The 27,526-nt window shown below is 49.0% G+C and overlaps 1 protein-coding gene across 1 annotated transcript in view; it reads left to right on the top strand.

Moving 5' to 3' along the window:
* Positions 1 to 27,184, top strand: part of GMPR (guanosine monophosphate reductase) — a 47,398-nt gene extending 20,214 nt beyond the window's left edge. The window contains exons 5-9 of the mRNA XM_041772104.1: positions 4,929 to 5,010; positions 9,615 to 9,721; positions 18,454 to 18,496; positions 22,110 to 22,269; positions 26,684 to 27,184. Of these exons, the coding sequence (XP_041628038.1) occupies positions 4,929 to 5,010; positions 9,615 to 9,721; positions 18,454 to 18,496; positions 22,110 to 22,269; positions 26,684 to 26,864 (573 nt within the window). The 3' untranslated portion in view covers positions 26,865 to 27,184. The remainder of the gene's footprint in view (positions 1 to 4,928; positions 5,011 to 9,614; positions 9,722 to 18,453; positions 18,497 to 22,109; positions 22,270 to 26,683) is intronic.
* The last annotated feature ends 342 nt before the right edge of the window (positions 27,185 to 27,526 follow it).

The raw sequence follows: 27,526 nt of genomic DNA, 5'->3' as shown, positions 1-27,526 counted from the left end.
GTCTGCTTAAAAATCGCTAAAAACAGTAAGTTTTATGTTCCTTGTATTTGACCACAATGAAGTAAAAAAAAAAAAAAAAAAAAGGAGGGGGAGCAGAAGAGCAATATTATAGAAACCATTCTTCTAAAGTGGAGAGACCTAACATTTCACTGAGCACAAAACTGAGAGCTGGGCTCTGTACTAGGAATTGAATAGAACTTTCTTTGTAAACCTTATCGTGACAACACAAGTGGGTGTGGCTGGTCCCAGGTCATAACAGGAGAAATGGAGACGCAGGGTTCTTTCCTAGTTGCCTGGTACGTGAAGATCTGCCAGTAGACCCCAGGTCTTTCTGAACTTAACCGTGACTTAGATGTCTGGGTCTAAAGGAAAGCTGGAAAAATTGGGGCAAAATGGTCTTGGTTTTGGTTTTGGCCCAGAGGACCCCTTTAGTTGTGTTGCTTTTTATATTCTTTTCCCTGGGCCCCTACTCTTCTCCTTGACCTTGGAGGGGCAGTGGTTGCCAGCAGAGCATAGGAGCTAGAGAAGTGTCGGGGTGGGGGTATGGTTCCTTGGGACCCACCTCCTTGGAGAGTCCAGAGCTTGTGCTTTGTCACAAATGCCTGGGCAATGAGCATGTACTACAGGTGCGCCACGTTCTGGCCGTGCTATCTGCGTCACACAGGAGGTGTTTCAGGCCCAGATAGGCTGGATCCTCCCTAATCGCCCTGGCCGGCTCCATGCCCCAGCATCACCCTCACAGCACCCCAAATCGCTCCCGGCACTGCTTCCTGGGCGGGGCCTGGGGCCAGGCCTGGGCCTGATCATGTCCTGCTGTCCTTCTCATGTTTGATTTTTGCCTTTCTCTTCCCCTCCCCTAGTTTTGCCTTCCTCTGGCTTCCCCTTTGATGAGGCCGCTCTTTTGCTCCTACAAATGGAAACTCACCCATCCTGCCTTTTCCTTCAGCATTCTTGTTGAGTTGTCATCATGCTGGAAGTGTTTCTTGGTCACTGTGGGTTTTTCCATACAGCAGCTTCTCTGCAGTGACTGCCTTCCAACCCCCAGGTTAAAGAGCCACACAGGTGGCCGAGGGGGGACATGGACACCTGTGCAAGCCTCCGGCCACCAGGACAGGGTCACCTTCCTCCTGCCTTTTTTTTTTTTTTTTGAAAGATTTTATTTATTTATGAGACACACACACAGAGAGAGAGAGAGAGAGGCAGAGACATAGGCAGAGGGAGAAGCAGGCTCCATGCAGGGAGCCCGATGTGGGACTCAATCCCGGGTCTCCAGGATCACACCCCGGGCCGAAGGCAGCACTAAACCGCTGAGCCACCGGGGCTGCCCTTCCTCCTGCTTTTAAACTTACTTTGAATCTACGTGGTTGGCCCTGATACGTCCATCACGAACTGACTTGGATTCATTTATCTTGAATAAAGTGTAGGCCCTTTAGAACAAAATGATTTGTTGGCAGCACCAGAACAGGGTGCTATGTGGGGAGCTCAGAGTAACTTCCTCTGAATCATGTATGTATATGTGTATGTATGTATGTATTTTCATTTTTAGAATTGATTTTTATTTTATTTTTAAAATTTAAAAAAGGCTTTCTTCTTTAGTAAGACCATCAGCGAGGAAGAATTGAGAGCTTGGAGTCTTGTTTCTCAGGTTCCTATTGTTTCTTGGCTACAAAGTTTATGTTGGTCCTTGTGCTAAAACAAAACAAAACTCAAAACTCAAAGCCATCAGACTTAGTTATAAAAGTCATGCAGTTCCTGGGACACCTGGGTGGCCCAGTCGGTTAAGCATCCAACTCTTGGTTTTGGTTCAGGTCACGACGTCAGGGTCCTAGGATGGAGTCTTGGCATGGGGCTCCATGCTCAGTCAGGAATATGTTTGGGATTCTTTCTCCCTCCCTCCCCCCCCCCCCCCCGCTTGTGCTCACTCACTCGCTCGCGCTCTCTCTCTCTCAAATAAATCTTTAAAAAAATAAAAAGTAATGAAGTTCCTACTGTAAAATCCAGAAAATTTTAAAGAAGAAAATTAATTAAAAGTTGTGTAATTCTTTCATTTATACATAATTTGTTAGCTTTTTGGTGTATGTTTTCACATAGACATATACTTGCAGGTTTTTTTTTTCATTGTTGTTTTTACTTTATTTATTTAAAATTTTTTTTTTTAATTTTATTTATTTGTTCCTGAGAGACATAGAGAGAGAAGCAGAGACACAGGCAGAAGGAGAAGCAGGCTCCATGCAGGGAGCCCAGTGTGGGACTCGATACCTGGATCCCGGGATCACGCCCTGAGCTGAAGGCAGATGCTTAACCGCTGAGCCACCCAGGTGTCCCACATCATTGTTGTTTTTAACAAAATTGAGATCTTACTGTTTTCTTTTTTTTTTTTTTTTTTTAAAGATTTTATTTATTTATTCATGAGAGACAGAGAGAGAGAGAGAGAGAGAGAGAGAGGCAGGGACACAGGCGGAGGGAGAAGCAGGCTCCATGCAGGGAGCCTGACATGGGACTCCAGGATCATGCCCTGGGCTAAAGGCAGCACTAAACCGCTGAGCCACCCAGGCTGCCTATCTTATTGTTTTCTTCTCCTTTCCCTAACATGATACTGAAAGCGATTAAGCAGTCCAATCTTAAAAACCTCATGTAGCTGAAAAACATCAGATTGTTGAACATTACCATTTTGGGTAATACATTTGCAGTTTTGTGCTGTTAGAAAGAATATACATTCTTGTAGTTAAATCTTTGAGCTCAGCTATGATTATTCCCTCTGGAGAGGATCCTGGAACTACACTTACTAGATGAGAGAATATGTGTATTTTTGCATTTGCTCTGTATGGACAGATTGCCTTCCAGGAAAACTTGTACTATAGGAGACCTTGCACGGGCAGAGAAAAATAGTGTCTTCTTCCTCTTTGGTATTAAGTGATTGTAGGCCTTGATAATTTAAGTGAAAAGTACTACCTCAGTGATCTCTGATTTTATTTTATTTTATTTTATTTTATTTTATTTTATTTTATTTTATTTTATTTTTGATCTCTGATTTTAAATGTGATGATTAGTGAGGGTGAACACTTTCCCTGTGTTCATTGTCTACTTTAATTCTATTTTTAGTTTGTTCACATCCTTTGGCAGTTAATCTGAGGTGTTAACATTTCTTTTGCAGATTTGGGAGAGCTTTTATATTAGTAACCTTTGTCATAATTGCAGGACTTTTCTCCGCCACGTTTTCTCTTACTTTTGTTGATTGTATGAGTTTGTGTGTGTGTGTGTGTGTGTGTGTGTACACATCTTTTTTTCCACTTTTATGGTAATTACAAGTCTTCAGGGTAGTCTAAATATGGGGGGAGGCACAACTTTTGTTATTTATTTTTATTTATTTAAATTTAATACAATTTTTAAGCTTTAATATAGCATATCATTAGTTTCAGAGAGAGAATTCAGTGATTCCTCAGTGAGAGCACAGCCTTTCATTTAACTCTTGAATCTGTGTGAAGCTAGTTTTGGGGAAAAGTATGAATGAGAATTTATTCTTTATTTTTATTTTTTAAACGATTTTATTTGTTTATTCATGAGAGAGAGGCAGAGACATAGGCAGAGGGAGAAGCAGGTTCCCCACAGGGACCCCGATGTGGGACTCATTTCCAGGACCCTGGCCCTGAGCCAAAGGCAGACGCTCAACCACTGAGCCACCCAGGTCCCCTGAATGAGAATTTATATCTTGTTTCTGAAGATCCTTTTCCCCAGCTCTGTTGAAACCTTGTTCTCCTCTTCATCAGCCTGTGATGCTGCTCTCATCATGCATAGTATTCTCAATAAACTGGTCCTTTTCCTAAACTGTCTAGCATGTTTCCATTTTCCATTGGCTGTTGAATTAGAGTAGCTTTGAGCCTTCCTCATCAATCTTTCTAAGATACTTTCATATAGAGTTAAAAGTCACTTTGTCCAAGTTAAAATAGGAAAATACCCACCCAAGACCCATCCTCACCAAGCCCAGGAATGAACTCAATGAAAGGACACTGGGGCTTCAAGGAAAAAAGAAAAGGGATGCATTTCCCAAATTTAGACTTCGTACCGTTCTGAGAATTCAGTCAGGCATCTTAGGAGGTACCCCATGGACCAGCTGAGGAATCCACAGGGCAATGAGTTATAATAAAACGGGCTGTTTTCATGCTCCTCGGCTCCTGCAGCTTGTCTAGTCTTCAAATCAGATGCATCCTTTCAGTTGTCAGCCTCTGCCACATTCTGGCTTCCGTGTTTGTTCTTAGGGCCACAGCCTCATGTTCTGAAATCAGAGCAAGCTTCGGTGCTGTTGTTCCCTAAAGGCTCATGTGTCCTTTGGTGTCCAGGTGGGAACCACCAACCCTGGGGTGGACACCCAGGCACTCTGTCTGTGTGATGATTGCTGGAGTTTGTAATCCTGAGCCCCTGAAGTTCCTAACAGTTCTTCAGGGGTATTAGAGTCCCTGAGACGTTTTATGCCAGACAGCGGAGATGATAATCATCTGACCAAGCGGTTCGTTGCTTATTTTCTGTATTTGGGTTCTCTGTAGGATTTTGTCCATCACAGACATGTTCAGAAGCTCTGCCCCAGCAAGTCTCTGGACTCTTGTAGTATGACAATTAGACACCTGGCATACCTTCTCCTGCTGTCAGGTCCCCCAAATGTGGTCTCAGGTGTCACATTCTGTGTTCCTAGTCAGTAGAGCAGGAAACCAGGGAAGTATCCTGACCCACCAGCTTCAGATTTGATCTAGAATTCAGACCTAGATTCAGTGAATCTAGATGCAGTCCATTGCCCACCCCACTTTTGCCCCCCAGGCCTCCTGATGGCTTCAGGATGTGTTTGACCATGTGTCCAGGTGCGTGGCTCCTCGCTCACTCATCTTTGTATCACCGGGAATAGTTTGTGACCGTGGGCTGTGTTCTTTCTGTCTCAGGCAGGGAACGTGGTAACAGGGGAGATGGTGGAAGAGCTTATTCTTTCTGGAGCGGACATAATCAAAGTGGGTGTCGGACCAGGTAAGGCTTGCTGGGAAGCACAGCGGAGGCTGTGTGGTGGGGTGCTGCGGGGGTCAGGGGGGTGCTTGGGGAGGTTGGAGATGTGGCCAGAAGGGAGCCCATGGGTGACCCGGCCACAAGCATAAAGCCCATTTCTTTTAGAAGCATCACACCACTTTTAGAAGTTGAGCTTCCAAAAGAAGCTCTTTTAGGACATGTCATGGGGTTGCTTTCTGATCCAGGGAACGTCTTAAAGGAGCTGGGGTGTGGGTAGAATGTGAGGTCCTGGTTTCAGAGTGCTCGAGTGGAGGAAGAGAATGCAGATTTCCTTAATGACCCCATATACCTTGAAGAAGAAAGCAAGGGGATTGAAGAATCAAGGGGACAGTTAATGGACACAGATGACTCAAGTTTCTTTGAAGGTTTGACGGCCCCCAGACAGTGCACATAGGCAGGAAGCTGAGCCCACATTTGAATTTGACCCACGGCCCACTCGTTACCACCCCTGGATCCACACCTGATACTTACCCATTTCAGATTTTGCCCATAGCCTCTTGGGCAGCCTCTCCTAGGACCACCCATTGGCGTCTTCAGTGGAGGGACAAGCTAGGGCACTTCTTTTTCTTTCTTTTTTTTTTTTTTAAGACTTTATTTATTCATGAGAGACACACAGAGAGAGGCAGAGCCATAGGCAGAGGGAGAAGCAGGTTCCCTGCGGGTGGCCCAATGCGGGACTTGATCCCGGGAACCCGGGATCACGCGCTGAGCCAAAGGCAGCCACTCAACCACTGAGCCACCCAGGTGCCCCAGGCAGGGCCTTTCTGTCCTTAGATTGGCCAGCTCCATTGTCTCCTGGGCCAACTTGGCATTCACCTTCCCCTTTGGTTATGCGTGAGCATGAGCTTTCATGTTTTCAGATTCTTCCTTGCACATCTTTCTACTAAACAAACACTAAAGTTGGAGAGGAGGAAAGAAGATATGCATTTTTCAGTTGGGAGTTTAAAAAAAAAACACAGCAAAGATTTTTAAAATACCACCCACCCGGGATCCCTGGGTGGCGCAGCGGTTTGGCGCCTGCCTTTGGCCCAGGGCGCGATCCTGGAGACCCGGGATCGAATCCCACATCGGGCTCCCGGTGCATGGAGCCTGCTTCTCCCTCTGCCTATGTCCCTGCCTCTCTCTCTCTCTCTCTCTCTCTCTCTCTCTCTGTGTCTATCATAAATTTAAAAAAAATAAAAAAAATAAAAAAAATAAAATACCACCCACCCAAAAAAACACTACCAAAAAAGGAAGCAAACCATAAAGCCGTGTGAGAAGAGTGTGGGAATGGATTCTGGAGGCAGAAGACATGGTTGTGTTGTGACTCGGCACAATCATCAGCCTTGAGGGAGCAGGATGTATATATTTGAAGAGAGTCATCCCTTCTTCGGGAAGAAGTCTTGTAGGCTCACCAGCGTACTTGAGTGACCTACAGGGAAGTTCTCAGGATTGGGCTTTTGATATTGCCCCTTGAGCCAATTCATAACATGTTCCAAGCAAGAGGGAAGACAGCTCTGTTTTTTTTTTTTCTTTTAAGATTTTATTTATTTATTCATGAGAGACAGAGAGAGAGGCAGAGACACAGGCAGAGGGAGAAGCAGGCTCCACGCAGGGAGCCGGATGTGGGACTCGATCCCAGGTCTCCAGGATCACACCCCGGGGCCAAAGGCAGCGCTAAACCGCTGAGCCACACAGGCTGCCCAACAACCCTGGTTTTTACTGAGTGTTGGTCATTTTTGGAAATTCAAAGAGAGACTAAGACCCAGTTCTTACAAGGAGCTCCCCACTTAGCATGGGCTGTAATAGACTGACCTAAGAATAGAATAGGCTGTTAATAGGCCAGGAAGACTCTTCCAAAAGCAGGACACTCCCCGGGCACCTGTTTAATCAGAAATAGCAGCTGGGCGTCTACTAGCTGCCGTTGTGCTGGGTGCGTGCTGTACAGGATGTCAAGGTGTGGAGGCGGCCGCCTTGGCTCTCAGAGAGCTGTTCTTGATGCACTTGATGTAATCCTGAGCGTTCGGCTGTACTTGTTTCTCTCCTGCACATTCTCTGCGTATAAGCTGTTTCCCCAGAAGAGGTGTGGTCCTCCCATCGTTGCTGCGTGTACCACCCACCCAGCGCCCAACCTCAGCCCTGGCAGGGCTTTCTATTAGAACGGATGGGACTAAAAAGTAAGGAGCTTTTTCATAGCCACTTCTTTAAACTGATTGGAGATTACATTTAAATGTCATGAATTCGGGGCAGCCCGGGTGGCTCAGCGGTTTAGCACCGCCTTCAGCCCAGGGTGTGATCCTGGAGTCCCGGGATCGAGTCCCACGTCGGGCTCCCTGCATGGAGCTTGCTTTTCCCTCTGCCTGTGTCTCTGCCTCTCTCTCTCTCTCTCTCTCTGTCTCTCTCATGAATAAAGAAATAAAATCTTTTAAAATAAATAAATGTCATGAATTCTTCAGAGTAAAAAACACTGGGGTTTTCTCTCTCTGAATGACAGAGTGAAGAATGGGCACCCTGCCCCTGCCCCTGGGGGAAGACGCGTATTCAGTTTTCTCCTTTTGCCGTGAGCCTTGATCAAGGCCATTCCCATGCCTTGTTTGCAAGTTCTTCCTTGGCTCTTTCCAGGGAGGGTGATCCCTGCCTTCCTGCGAGGATCTGGCTGTGGAGTGGGAGAGGAGAGAAGCCAGTTATGAACCAGAAATTAGGAAATGAGTTCAGCCTTGCACAGTGCAGGTCTGGTGGCTCGGGCAGAGGGCGCCTTGGTGGGGACAGGAGCTTGCTGGCTCCAGGGCTGTGAGCAGCACACTTAAGGATGGACATCAGGAGCTGGCTTCTCATGCCCGGCAGAGGATGGATGCAGGAGGAAAGGGGTCTCCCCCAGCCTTCTGGTTTTTCTTGTGGAATCCAGGCCTGGAATTATTATTATTTTTTAAAGATTTTATTTATTTATTTATTTATCTATCTATCCATGAGAGACCCAGAGAGAGAGGCAGAGACACAAGCAGAGGGAGAAGCGGGGAGCCCAATGCAGGACTCCCAAGATCCCTGGACTCCAAGATCACGCCCTGGGCTGAAGGCAGATGCTTAACCCCTGAGCCACCCAGGCGCCCCTCCAGACCTGGAACCCTAGACCTGGTTCTCTGTCTGGTCCTGTCCTGGAAGAGCTGGGGAGAGATCTGAGGGGGTGGGCAGGAGAGGAGGCTGGGGTTCCTTGTGCCTGGTCCTAACGGCAGTGGAGTTCAGCCCCATTGATTGAGCTGGGAAACAGTGTAGCCACAGGCATGTGGGTGACTCATCTATTCTTAAGTTCACGCATTCTTTTGGTGACTATTTATAGCCACCTGCTTATGTACAAGGCTCTATTCTCAGCACTGGATCTACAACAATGACTGTCCGTGGAGCTTACCATCCAGCAGAGAAAACAGATCCCCTGCATTCTTACACAAATAATTATTTAATGCCTCTTTTTGAAGTGAATACCTGTGGAGAACAACTCCCCTGAGGTAGTGACATTTAAGATAAAGCCTGAAAGATGAGAAGCATTGGCCAGACCAGGGGTTGGTGCATAGGGAGGGCTTAGACAGAAAGTACAGCATGTACAGAGAATCCCCTCTGCCAGAGGACCTGGAAGGTGGGAGAGGCTGGAGTGTGGGGAGCAGGAGGGAGAGCCAGGTGGCAGAGGAAGGCGGCAGCTGGACATTCGGGAGTTTGTCCTGCGTGATGTTCGGGTACAAGGGGTGCTCATTGGCTGGGAGGGAGGGACAGGACTTGAGCCAAGGGGTCGTGTGCTGGAGATGGTGGTGCTCTGGGCGTGACTTAGCTTGGACTGAGCTGGGATGCTACTCTGTAGAGGGGTCCACCAGGACTGGGGATGACCGTGGGAAAGGCAGAGGTCAAGGAGGGGCGCAGGGGTCCAGGTGTGGCTGGTCCTGAAATGGAAGCTGATTCTGCAGCCCAGGCTGGATGGGGACCCTGGGCAGGGTGGCCAATCATGCAGCTGAAGAGGCTGGGGCCCATCGAGGACGGGACTGGATGGGAGAGGGTGCAGGAATGGGGTAAGTGCCGCCCCCTCCTCTCCAGGGCCTACTGGGGGTGCAGGCCCAGCAGTTTTCACCTGTGCAGCCACTTACTCTCCACCACAACCTGGTGCTGTCAGCGTTTCCACTTCCATTTCATAGGCAAGGCCGAGAGGCTCAGAGAAATTGGAAATTTGACAAAAGTTGAAGGTCAAGAGGTTGTGGGAGGAGCCTGAGGGGTCCCTTGAAGTATAGAGTGCTTGTGTGGACAAGCGAGGGACACAGGAGAAGGATGGGAGTAGTGTAAGCAGGCAGAGGAGGGGGTGATGTCACAGGCGGGTGACGGTGACGGGGCGTGGGGTAGAGGGCATCCGGGCATCAGTGGTTGACAGTGATGAGGACCAGAAGGGACGTGCTCAGATGGTGTGGTTATCACCACTCCCCCCAACCATGGAAAGAAAGATCACCCCCAGGAAATTGGGGTGAGGGTGAGTGCTGGTGGCAGGGGCTCATCTTGTGTCACCACCTGCACTTTCTCAACCATCTCTCTTTGGGTCCCCTTCTCCTGCCACCTAGGTTCTGTGTGTACCACCCGCACCAAGACGGGGGTGGGCTACCCCCAGCTCAGTGCTGTGATCGAGTGTGCGGACTCTGCCCACGGCCTGAAGGGTCACATCATCTCTGTAAGTCTCTGGTGGGGCAGGGAGCTGGCTTGGGAACCCCCGGGGCTACAGGGAGTCCCCTGCTCCTCGGCCCCGAGGAAGCCTGTTTCCTGGCTGCCCTCCATCCAGATGGCATCCCGGTGGGCCTGGCCATGACCCGGGCACCTTGGTCACGGCAGTGACATATGGCAGAGACCCAGGCCCTGCTCCCCACTTACTCTGCACCAAGGGAGGCAGGCACATTGGTCAGTAACAACTGCAGACTGTCGGCGAGGTGTTGGGGGGTCTGTGCGGAGCTTGGAGAGGATGGGAGGGCCACGTAAGAGTTGGCTACAGAGCACCCCGGCCTGCATGGATTGAAGAAGAGAAACCCACTGTCTTGTGGGTCTGGAGGCCGGAAGTCTGAGATCCAGGTGTCAGCAGGGTCCCCAGGGCTACGGGAAGTCTCTGTTCCCAAGCTCCAGAGCTTCTGGTGTTTCCTTGGCTGGTGGCACCATAGTTCCCATCTTCATGTGGTGTCCTCCCTGTGTGCGTGTGCTTGCATGTCCACATTTTTCCTATTTGTAAGGACACCAGTCGTGTTGGATTATGGGTCACCTCCTCCAGATGACCTCATCTTGGCTTATCACATCTGCGGTGCTGTCACATGCTGCCAGCCACCGGTCATGGGTTGCCCGACTGAGAGCACATCAGTGGTGTATTGGGGGCAGAGGTGGGATTTCTGTGGGTTGAGAAACCTATGGGAAGAGGTAAGGAGAGGCTGAGGCAGTGATCTAACAGCACTTCCACGAAGTTCTAGTACAGCAGCCTGAGACTCAGCCACTGAACATTCAGGATTGAGTGAATGAATGAATGAGTGCCAAGTTAGTATCTGTCCTCGACGTAGCCACCGTTCTGCACCACCTTTACTGATGCGACTACCATTCACAGTCAAAGGGACATATCCTAGCTCTCCCCTTCCAGATAAAATGCTCAGAACAGGACAGAACTTGTGGGATAAATAAGACAAACTCACAACTATGGCTTCCACTTATATGTGTGTGTATATATAATATATATAATTTCTTTTCTTTCTTTTTTTTTTTTTTTACAAATTCTGAATTCATGGTGTAATTTTAGTGGTTCTATAACAAAGTTGACTCATGGAATATATTAAAATAAATCCTCATACCTTTTCTTGGTACAGTTCCTAAGCCAGGGTCCCACGTTAAATAAATTGATAGGTGATTTCTTTTTTAAAGATTTTATTTATTTATTCATGAGAGAGACACACACACACACACAGAGAGAGAGAGAGAGAGAGAGAGAGAGAGAGAGAGAGGCAGAGACACAGGCAGGGGGAGAAGCAGGCTCCATGCAGGGAGCCCGATGTGGGACTCAATCCTGGGACTCCAGGATCATGTCCTGGGCCGAGGGCAGGTGCTAAACCACTGAGCCACCCAGGCGTCCCAAATTGATAGGTGATTTTTAAAAATTTACAAATGCATCAAATTACATATTCCTGTGGAATGATGCCTTGGTGACTTCAGCTCAGCACTTCAGTACATTGATGTGTGATTTCTGGACTTGCTTTAAAGAGTAATAATACTCTTTAAAAAGCCCTACCTGCACCTTCCCTCATTTTGAGCCTTATTTTAGCATCGGAGTGTTGTAGTTGTTGTTTTATCACAGCTAGGGGCCTGGCCTGACCTTGCAGTCCAGTGCAGATTTCCCGTGCTCCTTCCAATGCTCCCTGCAAAGTTTTCATCCATCCATCCATTCCCTGAGCAAACTTTTATTGAGCATCTACTGCTAGAAGCAGAGGGAGAGGGGAATGACTGAAATGACCGAAGGCTTTGTGGTTACTGAGCATTCTGAGGCCCTGTACTCATTACCCCTTCCTTGAGCTTTGCCCCAGAGCACAAATGAACACGCGTTTATTGTGTGTAAAAGGTTGAGTGCAGTGATCCAAGTCACTGCAAACAGCATCAGTCTCCAGGATGCTAGTGGCTCTCAGGTGTTCGCCGGGGCCTTGTTCTGGGCTGGCTGCATGAGCATCACCGGGGAAGCTTTCTTAAAAAGACATGCCTGGACCCCATCTTAGCAAATATGACTTTTCAGAGGGTGGCCACAAAAGTACCATACGTAATTAATCATAAATCTCTATCACAGGACAGTTTCCACCATCAGGAGTCTGCATCAGAATTCGGACCCTGTACCATATATATTCCTTGAGTGGCCACTATTTTTCCAAATCCTCGAGCTGTCAGATGAATGGTTCTGCTGTGAACGTGTTCGTGTTCTGAGTTCCCACTTTTGTAGCCTTCTAGAAATCTCACACCTGCTTAGTTGATAGGACCATAGTTTAGGGTCGGGGGTAGGCTCTGCTTGCACCACCAGCCACGGCAAATCAGCTTGGGTTCTCTCTACACAGCACCACCTTGTTGATAAGCTTATTTTAGCAGTTCTCTCGGTGTAGTGCCCAACATCAGTATCAACTGAGAACTCGTGGGACAATCTGGGGCCTGGGCCAGACCTACGGAATCAGCAGCTCTGAAGGGGAGTCCCAGGAGTGTGTTGTCACAAGCCCTCCAGGTCATTGTGATGTGCTCTCAAGTGTGACAACTGCTGTTTTCTGTAGTGGAGGCTCAGCGTACCCTGGTTGGGTCCATGTTCAGAGCCGGGTCTTACCTGCTGGCACCCAGGGAAAGGCTTCTCTGAATTTGTCAGTTAGGGACAGTGACCGCCCAAGGTTTGTGGTCGGGTGCTCCCAGGTTCTCAGTAACAGTGAGAGATTTCCCAGAAAGGGCCAGACCTTCAGTGTGTAGCCATAAGACCCGACGAAGTTCATGGACTCACACGGGATCAGCCCTCTTGACCTGAGCTCATTCCTCCTGGCCAGCCGAGAGTCTTGGGGTTCAGAGTTGCCTTATCTTCTACTGTCCCTCTGTCTGATAGGGTTTCACAAACAGATTTCTCCCCCTTGCCACTCATCCCTAAACACACTGGAAACCCCTCCGGTATTTTGGATCTCACTCCTCTGCCTAGTTGCCTTCCAGCTGTCTCCTATTACACTTTGGTTGCTGAATTAGCACATCCATGCTGTTGAAATTCAGAAAAAGGAAGCCACTGCAGGGGGCTGTTAGCAGGTTGAGTTGGGTTACTATTTATTGTGGCCGGCATGGGGTTCTGAGAGGCACAGAGCTGTAAATTCAGGATACCCCCTGTGTAGGTGAAGATTAAAGTGTGGCTGGTTAGTTTTGTCTCCTCATCGGCTAGGGACATCACACAAAAGAGAATTTTATTTTTTCATTTTTTTTATTTTTTATTTTATATTTTTTAAAGATTTTATTTATTCATGAGAGACACAGAAGGAGAGAGAGTCAGAGACACAGGCAGAGGGAGAAGCAGGCTCCATACAGGGAGCCCAATGTGGGACTCGATCCCAGGTCTCCAGGATCACACCCCGGGCCGAAGGCAGTGCTAAACTGCTGAGCCACCAGGGCTCCCCAAAGAAGAGAATTTTAAAGGTGGAAACAGAAGAAGGAAGGACTATTATTTATTGAGCATCTAGTACCTTCCAGGCACAATAGACTTATAATTTCTAATCCTTGGAACAACCTGCCAAACTAGCAGTTACCGTCACTTGACAGGTGTATTAGGGTTCTCTAGAAAAACAGAACCAGTAGGGTGTGTGTGTGTTGGTGGGGGGGGGGTGGCAAGAGAGGAGATTGAGGAAGTATTTATTATAAGGAATTGGTTCACGTGATTATGGGGATTAAGAAATCCCAATATATGCAAGGTGAGTTGCCAGGCTAGGGACTTCAGGCGGGCTGATGCTGTAGTTTCAGTCTGAGTCTGGGGGCCTGAGAACCAGGAGAGCTGATGTTTCAGTTGAAGTTAAAAGGCAGAAAAAAGCCCAGGTTCATTCAGTCAGTCGAGAAAAGTACACTCGAGGAGGGTCAGCCCTTTGGTTCCGTTCAAGCCTTCAGTTGATTAGATGGGACTCCCCCACATTGGGGAGGACGATCTGCTTTACTCAGTCTACCAATTCAAATATTAGTATCATCGAAAGAAAGAAAGGAGAAGAGAAGAGAAAAGAAACCAAGAAATCTTCCCAGAAACACCCAGACTAATGTTTGACTAGTTACCTAGGCACTCTGTGGCCCAGTCAAGTTGACACATAAAATTAGCCATCACAGCCCGCTGGGGAACCGAAGCTTCGGGATCTTCAGTGACTTGTCCAGCATCACTACTGGCAACGTTCAAACGAAGGTGTCTTCCTCTGCAGTGTTCCATGTCTTCCCTTGACTGACCCCCTCTCCCCACACACACTCATTTAGACAATGAGGAGGTCACAAAAATCGTAAAGAAGGGTTTGCTGAAATCACAGAGGATCCAGGGTTGGTACAGGACCCAGTTGGCTTGTTCTCCCACCCCAGCACTCCTCTGTCCTTCCTCACGTGGTCCCTACTCATGTCTTCCAGTGGGGAGAGGATGGCCAGTCCCCAATGCACGATTGCAAGGGGAGGCATTTGTTCCCTTGGACTCTGGTGCTTTACAGGACCTAGAAACAAGTCTTGCGATTACGTTGAGTGGGGTCACTGTGGTCTCTTCTGGACTCAAGCTCCAGCATTTTAATCAGTGTGTTTTATAAAGATCAAGAGGCTCAGGAGGCTCTGTATTGAGAAGGGCTGGTAAGGATCCAGATGATTCAAAGTAATCCCCAACTTCGCCCCCCTCCACGCCTGGTCACTAGTGCTCGCCCAGGCCCACTAGCCCTCTGCAGAGAAGTAAAAATGGATCAGCAAATTTCTGAAAATTGTAATGATTTAATTATAGCACTTCAGAAGCAGTTAGACCATTCTTTAGTGAGATCTAAACAAAGTTATTCAGATAATTCAATTTTTTTTGAGGCCTGAAAAATTCTCCAACAAGATAGATTTAGCCTAGAAAAAGTTAGATAATACAGATAAATATAAAGATTACTGCAACCATTAGCCCCTTAAGATAACCATGGCTCATGTTTTGATAAGTATGCTTCTAGACATTTTTATGTTTTTTTAAATTTTCTTTATTTTTGCTTCTAAATATTTTTAAATTTTTTTTTAAAGAAAAGTGGTGAGTAAAGGGTTTCTTTTAAAAAAATCTTTGTTTATTTATTCATGAGAGACATACAGAGAGAGGCAGAGGGAGAAGCAGGCTCCATGCAGGGAGCCTGATGCAGGACTCGATCCCAGGATCCCGTGATCACGCCCTGGGCCGAAGGCAGACAGACGCTCTGAGCCACCCAGGCGCCCTGCTTCTAGGCATTTTTAGAGCGTACTCTTAACCAAGGTTCAAATCTTTTTCTAACATTATTGCTGTGTTACCTTAGGCAAGTCACCCAACCTTTCTGAGCTCCGCTCCTTTTTCTCCCCACTTCCAAAATACCAACTTCAGGTTCTTGAGCTGTTTATTTATTTTTTTAAAGATTTTATTTATTTATTCATGAGAGAGAGGCAGAGACACAGGCAGAGGGAGAAGCAGGCTCCATGCAGGGAGCCCGATGTGGGACTCGATCCTGGGACTCCAGGATCATGCCCTGGGCCAAAGGCGGTACTAAACCACTGAGCCATCCAGGCTGCCCCTCTTAAGCTGTTTAAATAGCAAAATGAAGTTAACTACCCCTGTGCATAGTGGGTGTTTGATTTGAATTCTTTCCGCCTGTTCCCTACCTGCTTTCACCATCCTCAATTTTAAGTATTCTTAAGAAAAGCTATGCTGACGATTCACAGATCGAGTTCCCACCACTCAAGTTATGTGATGCTTTTTCTACTAAAATATAACATTAACGCTGTTGAAAAACAAAACAAGTAGCTCTTTGAATATTTGCGCATTGTTTTTTTTTTTTTGAAACCTTCCAGCAGCTGTGATATTTATATGTGAAAGTAAATGTGTGCCTTAGATTGCAGAGATTTCCCCTCCTGCCCTTGCCTCCTGAGAACATGAAAAGGATGCTCTGAACAGCTTTTGGAAATCATCCATAAGCAGTAGTAGGGAGCAGCCTCCTTGGCCCTAAAGCATTATGCGATGTTGGAGTGCGCTCTGTTAAAGGCGCAGTCCGGCTTGGCTGCTCCGCATTGTCTATTTATAAATGCATTTCCAGGTAAAGTGAGGAGATGCCGTAAGTGTGATTTCCTCTGTGGCACATCCCAGAATCCTCTTAACGGTGGACATCGTGGCCCATCCTGGGAAGAGCAGAGCTCCTTCTCAAGGGTCCCAGTGCCTCATCACTGACCACAAGCATGTAGAATTTTCTGGGCCTCCCCACGAGACACCACCGTGGCAGTCACAGCCACTCACTCACAGCTCGCATGCAAGGGAGCACAAGATTAGGGAGCGTGTGTGTGTGTGTGTGTGTGTGTGTGTGTGTGTGTGTGTGTTGGGTGGTGTTTTTAGTCCGATAATGTCCTAATGTAATGGGGGCGTGAGTTTGTTTGTTTAATCTTTGGAAGTCATATGTTTGAAACCCTATCTAGTGTAAAACTGGTTCTGGTAGCGATAAAGCACTTAAAAAAAAATGGGCAGGACGAGTGAAGGGCACATAGGGGGGCTTGGACCTTTGAGAGATAGGCTGGAGCTTGGAACCAGCCAGACGCAGCCACGAGTCCCGTCACCATCTTCACACGGTGGCTTTGGCACATAACTTATATGGAGAGACCACTTCGGAAATGACCATTCCCTAGCACCCTGTGGCCCTCGGGGGATCAGAGAAACTACAGGTGAATACAAGCACACCTCGTTTTATTGAGCTTCGCTCTACTGCACTTCAGAGTTACTGTGTTTTTTGGTTTTGTTTTTGTTTTGTTTTTTTTTTTTTTTTTTTTACAAATTAAAGATCTGTGGCAAACCCGCATTGGGGCAAGTCTGTTGGCACCGTTTTTGTTGTTGTTTTTAAAGATTTTATTTATTTATTCATGAGAGACAACAGAGAGAGGCAGAGACACAGAGGGAGAAGCAGGCCCCATGCAGGGAGCCCGATGCAGGACTCGATCCCAGGACCCCAGGATCAAATCCTGAGCCAAAGGCAGATGCTCAACCGCTGAGCCACCCGGGTGTCCCTAGCACCATTTTTCCAACAGTATTTGCCTGGTCGGTGTCTCTCTGCCACAATTTGGTAATTCCCACAAAATCTCAAAACTTTCTCATTCTTGTATTTGTTATGACAATCTGTGATCAATGATAACAGCTCGCCGGAAGCTCAGAGGATGATCACCATTTTTTAGTAATAAAGTATTTTTAAATTAAGCTGTGTACATTTTTTTTTTTTTAGATAGTAATGCTGTTGTATGCTCGATATGCAGAATAGTGCACACATAGCTTCTGTAGGCAGTGGGAAACCAAAAAAATTCATTTGACTCACTTTATGGTGATACTCGCTTTATTGCTGTGGCCTGAAACCAAACCTGCAATATTTCTGGGGTGTGCCTGTAACAGATATGATGGAGGAAATAGTTATAGGCAGTAAATTTTCATTAAAAAAAAAAAAAAAGGATTTCCAAGTTTTCACACCTACCTTTGGATTCGAACTGCCAAGAAGTAATGAAGCAGAAATTGAGTTACAGTTCCTGGAGCGATAGGCCTAAAAAGCAGGTAAAAAAGGGAATTGAGTCACAAAGAGCCATGTTCCCCATCAGAGGTGATGGAGTGGTTCATAAAGTGGTTTGTCCTGGTTCACTAGGTGCCCTTGGGCTCTGGGGGCGCCCATACCTTCCTGGCAGTTGTGATGCAAGGTAGCCTGGGCAGCCTCTGTCCTCCCCAAAGGCTGATCCGACCCCAATACTGGTGGGTCCCACCTTCCGGGGACAGGCACCTGCCTCTGAGACTCCGGTGTTCCTCTCAGACCTGCTCTGAGCTCAGGGCTGTGTCACCAGGCCAGCTCTCAGCACTGACCCTCCCCCCGCCAACCAGACCCTGGCTTCTTGGCCTCTCTCTGTGGGGTCCAGCTGCAGCTCCCGGCCACCCTCACCGTCCTCCTTGACTTCACACAGGCCACGTTGAGAACAGCAGGGTAGCAGCCCGTGTTGGTAAGGATGGCGCAGTGGGTTCTGCGTTCTAGAAACCCCACACAGCACTGCTGGTGCGTCAACATCACTTCCATGGCTGGACCGTGCTGGGCAGCCCAAGGTGACCGTCCTGCTGGGCATTAAACCAGCCCCAGGCACGTGCTCTCTAGGGTAGAGTGGGGCTCGGGAATGCATGTTTGATTTTAAGCTAACTGGGCACTTGGGTGAAGGTGAATGGGGGACACCCGGAGTGGCTGCAAGCATAAAGGAATTCAGTGTCCTTTCCCTGGCTCTTAAAATAACCAAGCTCCTGGACTACATAAGCCTCACCTCAAGCCAAGCAGGCAGGGAGGGATGACTTCTGAATGAGTGATTTCGGATGGCCCTGGCCGGGCAGGCATGTTGAGTCAGGGGCTGGCTGGGGAGGAGGCCCCGGAGCATCCTGCCTCCTCGCTTCCAGGGGCTTCGAGGGGCGTCCAGGGCACCGCAGGGTGGACAGGTGGGCAGTGGTGGCCGGGGCTGGGGTGCAGCATTCGGGGGGAGCCAATTAAGTCAGAACACAGTGACTGAGGAGCACTGGGCCAGGGCTCTGAGGGCCTCTGCTTACCCTTGGCTGGGGGTGTGTCCGGGTGTCACCTCCTGATGACCCCGAATCACCCCAGGGGAGGGGGGACAGCCTGGCCAAGCTGACGCTGACGCCTTCTCCTTGCTTTTTCCTCTTTGAAGGACGGAGGCTGCACGTGTCCAGGAGATGTCGCCAAAGCCTTTGGTAAGGGGACAGGGAGGGCGGGGCCGGAGCTCCGGCAGCTGTGTGCTGGCTTCAGCTGGGAACCTGAATGGAGAGGCGGGACGTGTTGGGAAATTCTGGGCCCGTCCTGAGTTTCCAGTCCCTGGATTCCAGCCCCAGTTGGCCAGAGTCCTGACGTTAGTTTGATTCAGCCGAGCAAGTGTCGTGCCCAGAGGATGGAGGGGGGTGGCAGCCTGCAAGGCAGCAGAGGGTGATGTCATGGCTTAGAGGGCTCAGGGTGCCTGAACAGGTGTGAAGCACAGTGACTAAGGGAGGTCTCTGGGCCCTAACTTGGGGCGATCTTCTGGGAGGGACAAGAGAGCCCCCCAGTGGCTTCTCATCGGGCAGAGGAGCCTGTGTCCCAGCAGAGGGCAGCGCTGTCCAGCTGTGATCCAGGGGGGCTTCTGGACCACCTGGCAGGCCGGCCGCAGCCCCACGTGCAGTGCCCTGTGCTCGCCACGTCACCCTGGCCAACCGCATCCTCAAGCCAGAGCCGGCTGCACATGGGGGCGCCAAACTGCCAGGTGGGAGCTGTTGTGTGCCCACCGGGTGACGGAAGAACCACTCGCAGGGCCCCACTCCCTCTTCTGATGCCGAGGCCAAGTTCACTCATGATTCCCCCCCCCCCCCGCTTTTTTTTTTCCTACAGAGGGAAACTGTCTTTTTATTTTGAAGATTTTATTTATTTATTAGAGAGAAAGAGAGCACGAGCAGGGGTGAGGGGTAGAGGGAGAAGCAGACTCCCCACCAAGCAGAGAGCCCGATGCAGGGTTCAGTCCCAGGACCCCAGGATCATGACCTGAGCCGAAGGCAGATGCTTAACCAACTGAGCCACCCAAGTGCCCCTGGAGGGGGACTTTCTGAGGGGTGCCAGGGGTCCTTCCCCTTACCTGTATTTGGCAGCTCCAGAGTTTTTTGTCCATTGCTTCAGAGACCTTCTGACCTTCCCATAGAATGTCTTAGGTGAGGCATGGGTTCCCTCCTCCACCCTCTTTCTCTTAGTGACACACAATGGTGACAAGGGAAGGGACAGTGTTCCTAGCAGTGGGGTTTTGTAGCAACCTGGGGAATGTCATGAAAATGGGCAACCTTCTTATGTAACCTATTCAGATCCTGCATCTTGGTTATGGAGGGAACACGAGGGGCGTCTTTGTAATCGAGGGTGCCTACTTTATAGTTGAGACCGAGGCCCTGAGAGGTGAGTGACAAGGTTGGGGTCCCACAGCCGGCAGAGGAGGGGGAATCAGGACCCCTGCTCCACTCGTGTGCTCACTCACCGCTAACCTGGATCATTAGCCAAAGATGTTTTTGTTACTGACTTTTGAGCTGAATCAACTTAATGCTGATGGGTGCTCCTGCTTGGGCTCCCTGTACAGAGTAGGAGCTGGCACGCTTTAAAGTGACTGACTGGTCATTAAGAAGGTGCCTCGTAGGGGTGCCTGGGTGGCTCAGTCGGTTAAGCGTCTGCCTTTGGTTGGGGTCGTGATCCCGGAGTCCTGGGATCAAGCCCCATGGTGGGCTCCCTGCTTAGCCTGGGGGCGGGGGGGATGTCTGCTTTTCCCTCTCCTCTGCTTGCTACTTCCCTTGCCTGTGCTCTCTTGCTCTCTCCGCCAAACAAATAAAATCTAAAAAAACAAACACACACAAAAAAGATGCCTCGTAGATAACCGTTTTTGGATCCAGCCCTGGCATCTTTTTTCTTCACTCGTCTTGCAGTGAGTGCAGCGTTGCCTGTGCTGAAGCTCAGCAGCAGAGGAAGGAAGACTATGTCAGGAAGAGTGAATGTTGGTGAGGGCCAGGGACAGGAGAGCATTCAGAAGCAAAAATAATTGGAAGCCACTTCAAAGCATTGTTTGAGTGGATCTGTGTTCTGTGTTCCTGACGTTGACATCTGCTACTGGGGTTGTGGTCACTGGGAGGCCTGGCTGGACACCAGTTTTCCTCCCCCACCCCCGCCCTTAAAGCATGGCCCGGGGTGGGGGTGGGGGACAAGGATCCAGCATTCATGTTAGGGACCCTAGGATGAAGGACCTGCAGAGCTTGCTGCCAAGTAGAAAGGTCCCATTGTGTGCAGCTTCCTGAGTGCCAGGCCAAGGGGCCAGCCCTGCTATAATGCCAAACAGAAAGGCCAGGAAGCCTGATGCAAACCCCAGAGTCCTGTAAATATCTAAATGACCTGATGGAAGAGGTCAAGGCCACTTCTCAAGGGTTCCTCTGCCTGCCCCTCCTCCTTGTCCTTCATCCTCATTACTGAATACATCTGTACCCTGGGGTCCTGGTGTTCTAAATGCGAACCCTCAAGAGGACATAGGAGAAGTTCATAGTCCGTGGAGAGTCTAAATAATCCTCTATGAACAGGATCGAGAATGGTGATATTTCTAGCTCTTCCCCATATACACTTTCCCTTCTTGACAACTATTCTATATTGACCATGAGTCATGTCCTGTGATAAACACTTCAGTACCATATATGTATATGGTATATATACCATGGCATGGTGAGAGAAAGAACAAACTTTTTTTTTCAAGTAAGTGTCAATTTTAGTAAGATCTTCCACACACATTTACCACTGAGAATCGAAATAGCACATGAAAAAATTTTTATTATAATTCCAATTTTTGAAAACCAGAAGATCTAGCCTTTGTACCCTGCCCTAATTATGCTGTCAACCCACCCCAATGTTCTCTGTGTATTCCTTCTACGCAGGTTCCTTGGCTTTCAATTTTGATGTTAGGTTTTATCTTAATGACTTCAGGCTTCTCACACACAGGCAACACTCAAAACCTATTAGTGCTTCCTCAGGTCAAATCAAAAAGTGCAAGTATACTGAAGTCATTCAAATGCAAACTATAAGATATGTGTGTGTGTGTGTGTGTGCGTGTGTGTGTTTATATATATATTATTATTATTTAGGTTTCTCTTTTTAATACCTAGCCTCTAGTATAGAAATTTTGGTCTGTTCTGGCGTTTTTCTTTTCTTTTTTTTCTAAAGATTTTATTTATTTATTCATGAGAGACACAGAGAGGCAGAGACAGAGGCAGAGGGAGAAGCAGGCTTCCTGCAGGGAGCCCGATGTGGGACTCGATCCCAGGACTCTGGGATCATGACCTGAGCCAAAGGTGGATGGACTCTCAACCACTGAGCCACCCAGGCTTCCCTGTTCTGAGTTTTTTGTGATCTACACAAGCAGAGTGTGAGGGTGCTGATAGCCTAAGGTAGACCAGATGCCTGATGGGGGCACCAGAGGAATGATCATGGAGGATGACATTGTGCAACACTCTATGGAAAATGCTGCCCAAGTCTTAATGTTTCTCTGATGATGATACTTAGACTGTGTTTGGAAGGTGGTCATAGGTAGTCATCAGTTACCATTAAGGATTGTCCAGCGCATTAGCCACCAGCCTTCAGTAGGCTGCGTTTCTGTGTCCAGTACGTGTCTCCCCATATGGCAAGCCTTCTAAACTTTTTCCAGAAAGGGAGAGGTTGCTGGGAGCAGGGAGGGGTGAGTTACAGTAGCACGCAGATCCTTCCAGAGCCGACTCTCTCTCAGAGTTTTTTCTTCTGCTGCTTTTGTCCTCAACTGTTGGCGTTTAGGAGCTGGAGCAGATTTTGTCATGCTGGGCGGGATGTTTTCAGGCCACACCGAGTGTGCCGGGGAGGTGATCGAGAAGAATGGGCAGAAGCTCAAGCTCTTCTATGGGATGAGCTCCGAAACAGCAATGAAGAAGCATGCAGGAGGGGTCGCTGAATACAGGTGAGTCCCCAGCATCCCCTCTATTAATACTTAGGTACCGTGGGAAGGGGCTAGAAAACATAGCCTGCTTCTTTTTAAGTAGCCCCAGTTGTTATCCAAGTAGCACCTGCTGTGTTTGGGGCCCTGAAAAGGGAGTGTAGAGCAGAAGTGTTTTGGGGCGGGACGGAAATGTGACCGGGTTGTGTGTGGGAACAGGTAGGTGACCGGGCTTTGGGGGAAGGGGGTAAGGAGGATCTTTGCCTTATCCTTCAAGAGAGCCTTCTGATGGCTCAGCGCTGGCCTTGTAATCACCATCTCTAGCCTGGAATGAGTTCAGGCGGCTAGAATTGGGTTGGAGAATGGGTCTCCCAGTGCACCTGAAACAGGTGTAGTGCGCATCACTGCATGGAGCTCAGGCCTTTCTGGAAGATGCCATGTTTCCCCTGCAGCAGGACTCTCACCTGCCTCCAGGCTCTGACAGTTGGCACAGGCAGCACTTTTAGCCATTTAATTGTGTTACTCGTTGCAGAAGGGATGCTTGCTTCTGCTTCCCCCCCTCTCCGCCCCCAAATCCATGATCCCCAAAGATAACCTGGCCTTTTCTGTTTCCCTTCCATTTTAATTGTCCACACGTGTGTTTTAAAACCCTTAGGACAGCGCATGTCCACCCCCTGGCCCTGTTGTGTAGAAGCTGCCGTTAACTTATCAGCATCAGCCTGATGACAAATCACACAAAGGGGACCGGACAGAAGGTCTTGCTCCCTCCGAAGGAAGTCCACCAGGAGTGAGGGATTATCTTTCTCTGGGAGGCCTCAGGCACTGGGGTGGGGACTCAAGCCCTCCCTGGTGGGCACCCCCCCATTTCTCCCATTAATCCTGCACCCCAAGGCTTATGTCGAGGACATGGGATGCAGAGGTGTTGTATGAGGTTCCCATCAAGCTGGAGGTGAAATCTCAGAACCCCACTGAGATCCACAGGTGGGAGGTGTGGGGTACTCGCCAGAGTTCTGAACCTCAGTGAGTGGGGGACTGGGGGCCTGATGTCTGTTCTCACTCTCCAATCTCGTTTTCCTTTTGAGGGGGAACCTCAATAAATATGACGCGAAGGGAAGTGTGGGGAAGGCAGGGTGGGAAAGAGGAATAGGGTGCTATGTCTAAACCTTCATCGTGGGAACTTCAAACGCTCCGAACAAGAGGACACTGCTCCCCGTGCAGCCTCGGAGGCTCTTTCTCCCATGTGGTACCCGATGGAGGAGGTTGCATGGTTTATGAGGGTGGCCAGGGCGAGGATTGCTGCCTTTGTGCCCACCTGGACCGCCAGTCCAGAAGCTTTGCACTTTATCAGCAACCACTGTCCCTACCCAAGGGCCTGTGCAGTGTCTGCTACGCGCTGCCACGTTAAACAGAACCGTCGGGATTCAGTGACCTGCTAGATGCTTTGCCTGGAGTACATTTTGTGCCTCTAGCTGTTACATCTGTTGTGAGTTCTAAGAAAAGTAGGGAAGGGCAGACCAGGCTGCGCCACACTCGGAAGCCCAGGTGCCGAAGGAAAAATCCTCTCCTGTAATTTCAGCAGGGTTTAGGCAAAACAAAATAGGAGACTCTGGAAGTGGATTCAAATCTTAGACGAGAAAGGCAAGTGCTGAAAGAATTAGAGCCTCAATCTGGAGGCAGCCTGAGCCCTGCACGTAGCCTCTGTTTTTCTCTGTCTCTGCGTCTTTCTTTGTGTCTCTGTCCCCCTCCATCCCTACCCTTTCTCAGGCAGTTTGCAGCCCCATCCCCATATATCCTCACAAGAATGGTCCTTCTTTGATGTTGTATTTATTTATTTACTTATTTTTTCTTTTTTAAAAGACTTCATTCGCTTACCCATGAGAGATGCAGAGAGAGGCAGAGACATAGTCTGAGGGAGAAGCAGGCTCCCTGCGGGAAGCCTGATGGAGGACTTGATCCCAGAACCCTGGGATCACAACGTGAGCCAAAGGCAGTTGCTCAACCTCTGAGCCACCCAGGCGTCCCTGACGTTGTATTTAATTAAGGCAAAGCTATTTATGCTTTGCTGGTTCCTTCCCAGCCATTAACCATTTATTTCTCACGCTGTCCCTGGGAGATGGATCAAAGTACCTTCCTTTTACAGACGAGATGAGATGAGCCTCAGCAATAGATGGCTTGCAAAAGGGGCTGTCCCCCATCAGCAAAGAGGCAATGATGAGAATCTAGATGATTTCTAGTAAGCCCCCGACGGGCCACGGGAAGCTCTTTAAAAAGTGATGTGGTGGTCATTGCGGGCACATGTGCGGAGGTGTTGGTCTCTAGATCACAGAGTGTGGTGACGTGAACTGTCCTGAGTGTGGCCAAGGATGGGCTTCAGGAGCTTGGTACTCTACACCAGCCACGAGGCCAGCTCTTGGTCTAGCCAGTGGTTTAGGGAGGTAGATTTCATCGCACTTAAGGATAGTCTTGCAGGTGTGGATTCCAGTGCACAAGAGTTAATACCGTTTTGAAATTCTAGGCAGTGAGCTTCTTTCTTTCTCTTTTTTTTAAGATGTTATTTTTTTTTAAGATTTTATTTATTTATTCATGAGAGACATGGAGAGAGAGGCAAAGACACAGGCAGAGGGAGAAGCAGGCTCCATGCAGGGAGCCTGATGTGGGACTTGATCCCAGGACTCCAGGACCACAACCTGGGCCAAAGGCAGGCTCTAAACCGCTGAGCCATCCAGGGATCCCTAAGGTTTTATGTATATATTCATGGGAGACACACACAGAGAGGCAGAGACACAAGGCAGAGGGAGAACAGGCTCCCTGTGGGGAGCCCAATGCAGAACTCCGTCCCTGGACCTGGGATCACGCCCTGAGCCAAAGGCAGACAGACACTCACCTGCTGAGTCACCGAGTCGTCCCTAGGCAGTGAGTTTCTGATGGAGAGATGCTATTTTTTTCTAGCTGAAGAGACCAGCTAGAGAAACTCCCAGAATTTGGTTAACTATTAGATTTTCCGGATTACCCAGGCCTTAGATGAGGGCTAGAGTTTTGTACAGATTGGAGATTTCCTTCTTGGAATGCCCCACCAAAGGCAAGTCTGGACTGTATGTCCAGGCAATCTTACTTAGTGGGGCTTGAATTGTCCATTTTACAGATCTTCCTTCCTCTACTGAACTGCAGGGCTGCATCCTGATAAACTTAACTTAGGGTGAAAATATGATAAATTGGAATACATTTAATACATCTAACCCACTGGACATCGTAGCTCAGCCTGGCCTACCTTAAATGTGCTCCAAACACTCAACGGTAGCCTACAGTTGGGCAATCATCAAACACAAGGCCTATTTGATAATAAAGTGTTGCATGTCTCCTATAATTTATTGAATCCTTTACTGAAAAACAGACCAGTTGTCCAGGTGCAGAGTGGTTGTCAGTGTACAGGTGGCCGCCCCCATCCCAATCCCGGGGCCGATGTTGCTCCCAGGAGGGCTAAACAGCACATTGCTAGCCTGGGAAAGGATCCAAGTTCAAAATCTGAAGTGCGTATTGCTTCTGAGTGGGTATCGCTTTCTCACCACCGCGGTGAAGTCCAGCAGTCGTTAAGTGGGTGACCATCTGTATTGATCCCTTCCTCCTCCCCTGGATCAGCGTCTTTAGGGGACACACCATGTCTAACTGGAGAGCTGGCAGGTGGGAGGGCGGAGCCCCGGGCTTCTGTTGCTGATCTGGGAGTGAGTGCGACAAGAAGAGGCGGTGGTGAGGGTTGTTCAAGAGGTGTTCTGTGAGGGCTGTTGATCCTCTTGGGCATGTTGGCCTCTGGATCAACTGGGCGCTGGTGTAGGATTGAGGTAGCGTAGAAAGGTGGAGTTGGTTTCTCTTAGGGGCAGAGTGGAGGCACGGTGCTGAGAAGGGCACTGTGCAGGCAGGTGCAGGCCCACTTCTGCAGCGCTGCTGGGGGGGACCTGCCCCCGGGGACTGGCGCTCCAGGGAGCCAGCAGTGAGGCTGTGCATTCAGGGCGGGAGGAATGCATGCATCAGAGACGCTGGTGTGATCAGCTTGGCATTTGTAGCAATGTGGGAGGGGGGTTGGATGGTGGCATTTAGCTACCTGTGCACCTAGGGGCTGGCTAAAGTGCTAAAGCTGGGAATAAGGGGATCCCTGGGTGGCTCCACGGTTTGGTGCCTGCCTTTGGCCCAGGGCACGATCCTGGAGTCCCAGGATCGAGTCCCACGTCAGGCACCCAGCACGGAGCCTGCTTCTCCTTCTGCCTGTGTCTCTGCCTCTCTCTCTCTCTGTGTGTGTGTGTGTCTATCATGAATAAATAAATAAATCTTTAAAAAAAATAAAGCTGGGAATAATTCTGGCTGAGTTCTTAAGGGGGAAAAAAAAACAACAAACAAAAACCAAACCAGATTAATAGAAAAACTTCCTTCTTTTTTTTTCTTCCAGAGCGTCTGAGGGCAAGACTGTGGAAGTGCCTTACAAGGGGGATGTAGAAAACACTATTCTGGATATTCTTGGGGGACTGAGGTCTACCTGCACTTATGTGGGGGCCGCCAAACTCAAAGAGCTCAGCAGGAGGGCGACGTTCATCCGCGTGACCCAACAGCACAACACGGTGTTCAGCTAACCTTGAGGATGAGGTGATGTCCAGCTCGTGGAAGCTTCCACTCACACCTGCTTTCCCACCTCCCTCCTGTTACATCAGAGTTTCTGGCTGTTCTGAGTGGTGGACGACTGCCTCCTGCTCCCCTACTCACACCCTGGAGGCTCTGGGGCTCCCCTCGTGCCTTTGGGGGGCCCAGAAGAGGGCCCTGACCCAGTCAGTGGTCAGAGCCTAGCTGCCTGGAACTCATAACCTCATTGTTAAAACTAACTCACCTCTTTCTTTCTCTCTCCGTCTCTTTTTTTTTTTTTTTTTAAAGAAAAAATGGTTTCACTTTAATATAATGCAATTATCTTAAGACTTGGTGGAGTGCTGGAGTTTGCATTTGCAGGAAACAAGTTGTCAGGGGAGCTGGGGGTTTTCTACCTTTTTCCCACGCTGGGCTCTTAGCATTCAGGGCTGGGGTGTTGGAGGAGGAGAGGGCAGGGGAGGGTCGGGCTGGCCAGAGTAACTGGCGTCCCCTCCTCCGCTTTTGGTTGCTGGAGAAGAACAAAAGCGCCTGACTAGACACATGAACTTGGAGGGGCCTCACTGCAGATACTCAGAAGGTGTGGCGACCCGTTTCCAGGACCTGCGTTACACATGCCTTTGGGGAGTAGACATCTGTCACTGTGAGGTCCAGGTTG

This window comes from Vulpes lagopus, chromosome 10 (genome assembly GCF_018345385.1).
Source record: "Vulpes lagopus strain Blue_001 chromosome 10, ASM1834538v1, whole genome shotgun sequence".
In the NCBI taxonomy this organism is placed as follows: Eukaryota; Metazoa; Chordata; class Mammalia; order Carnivora; family Canidae; genus Vulpes; species Vulpes lagopus.
Note: the sequence above shows the minus strand (reverse complement) of the source record. Positions and strands in the feature narration are given on the sequence as shown.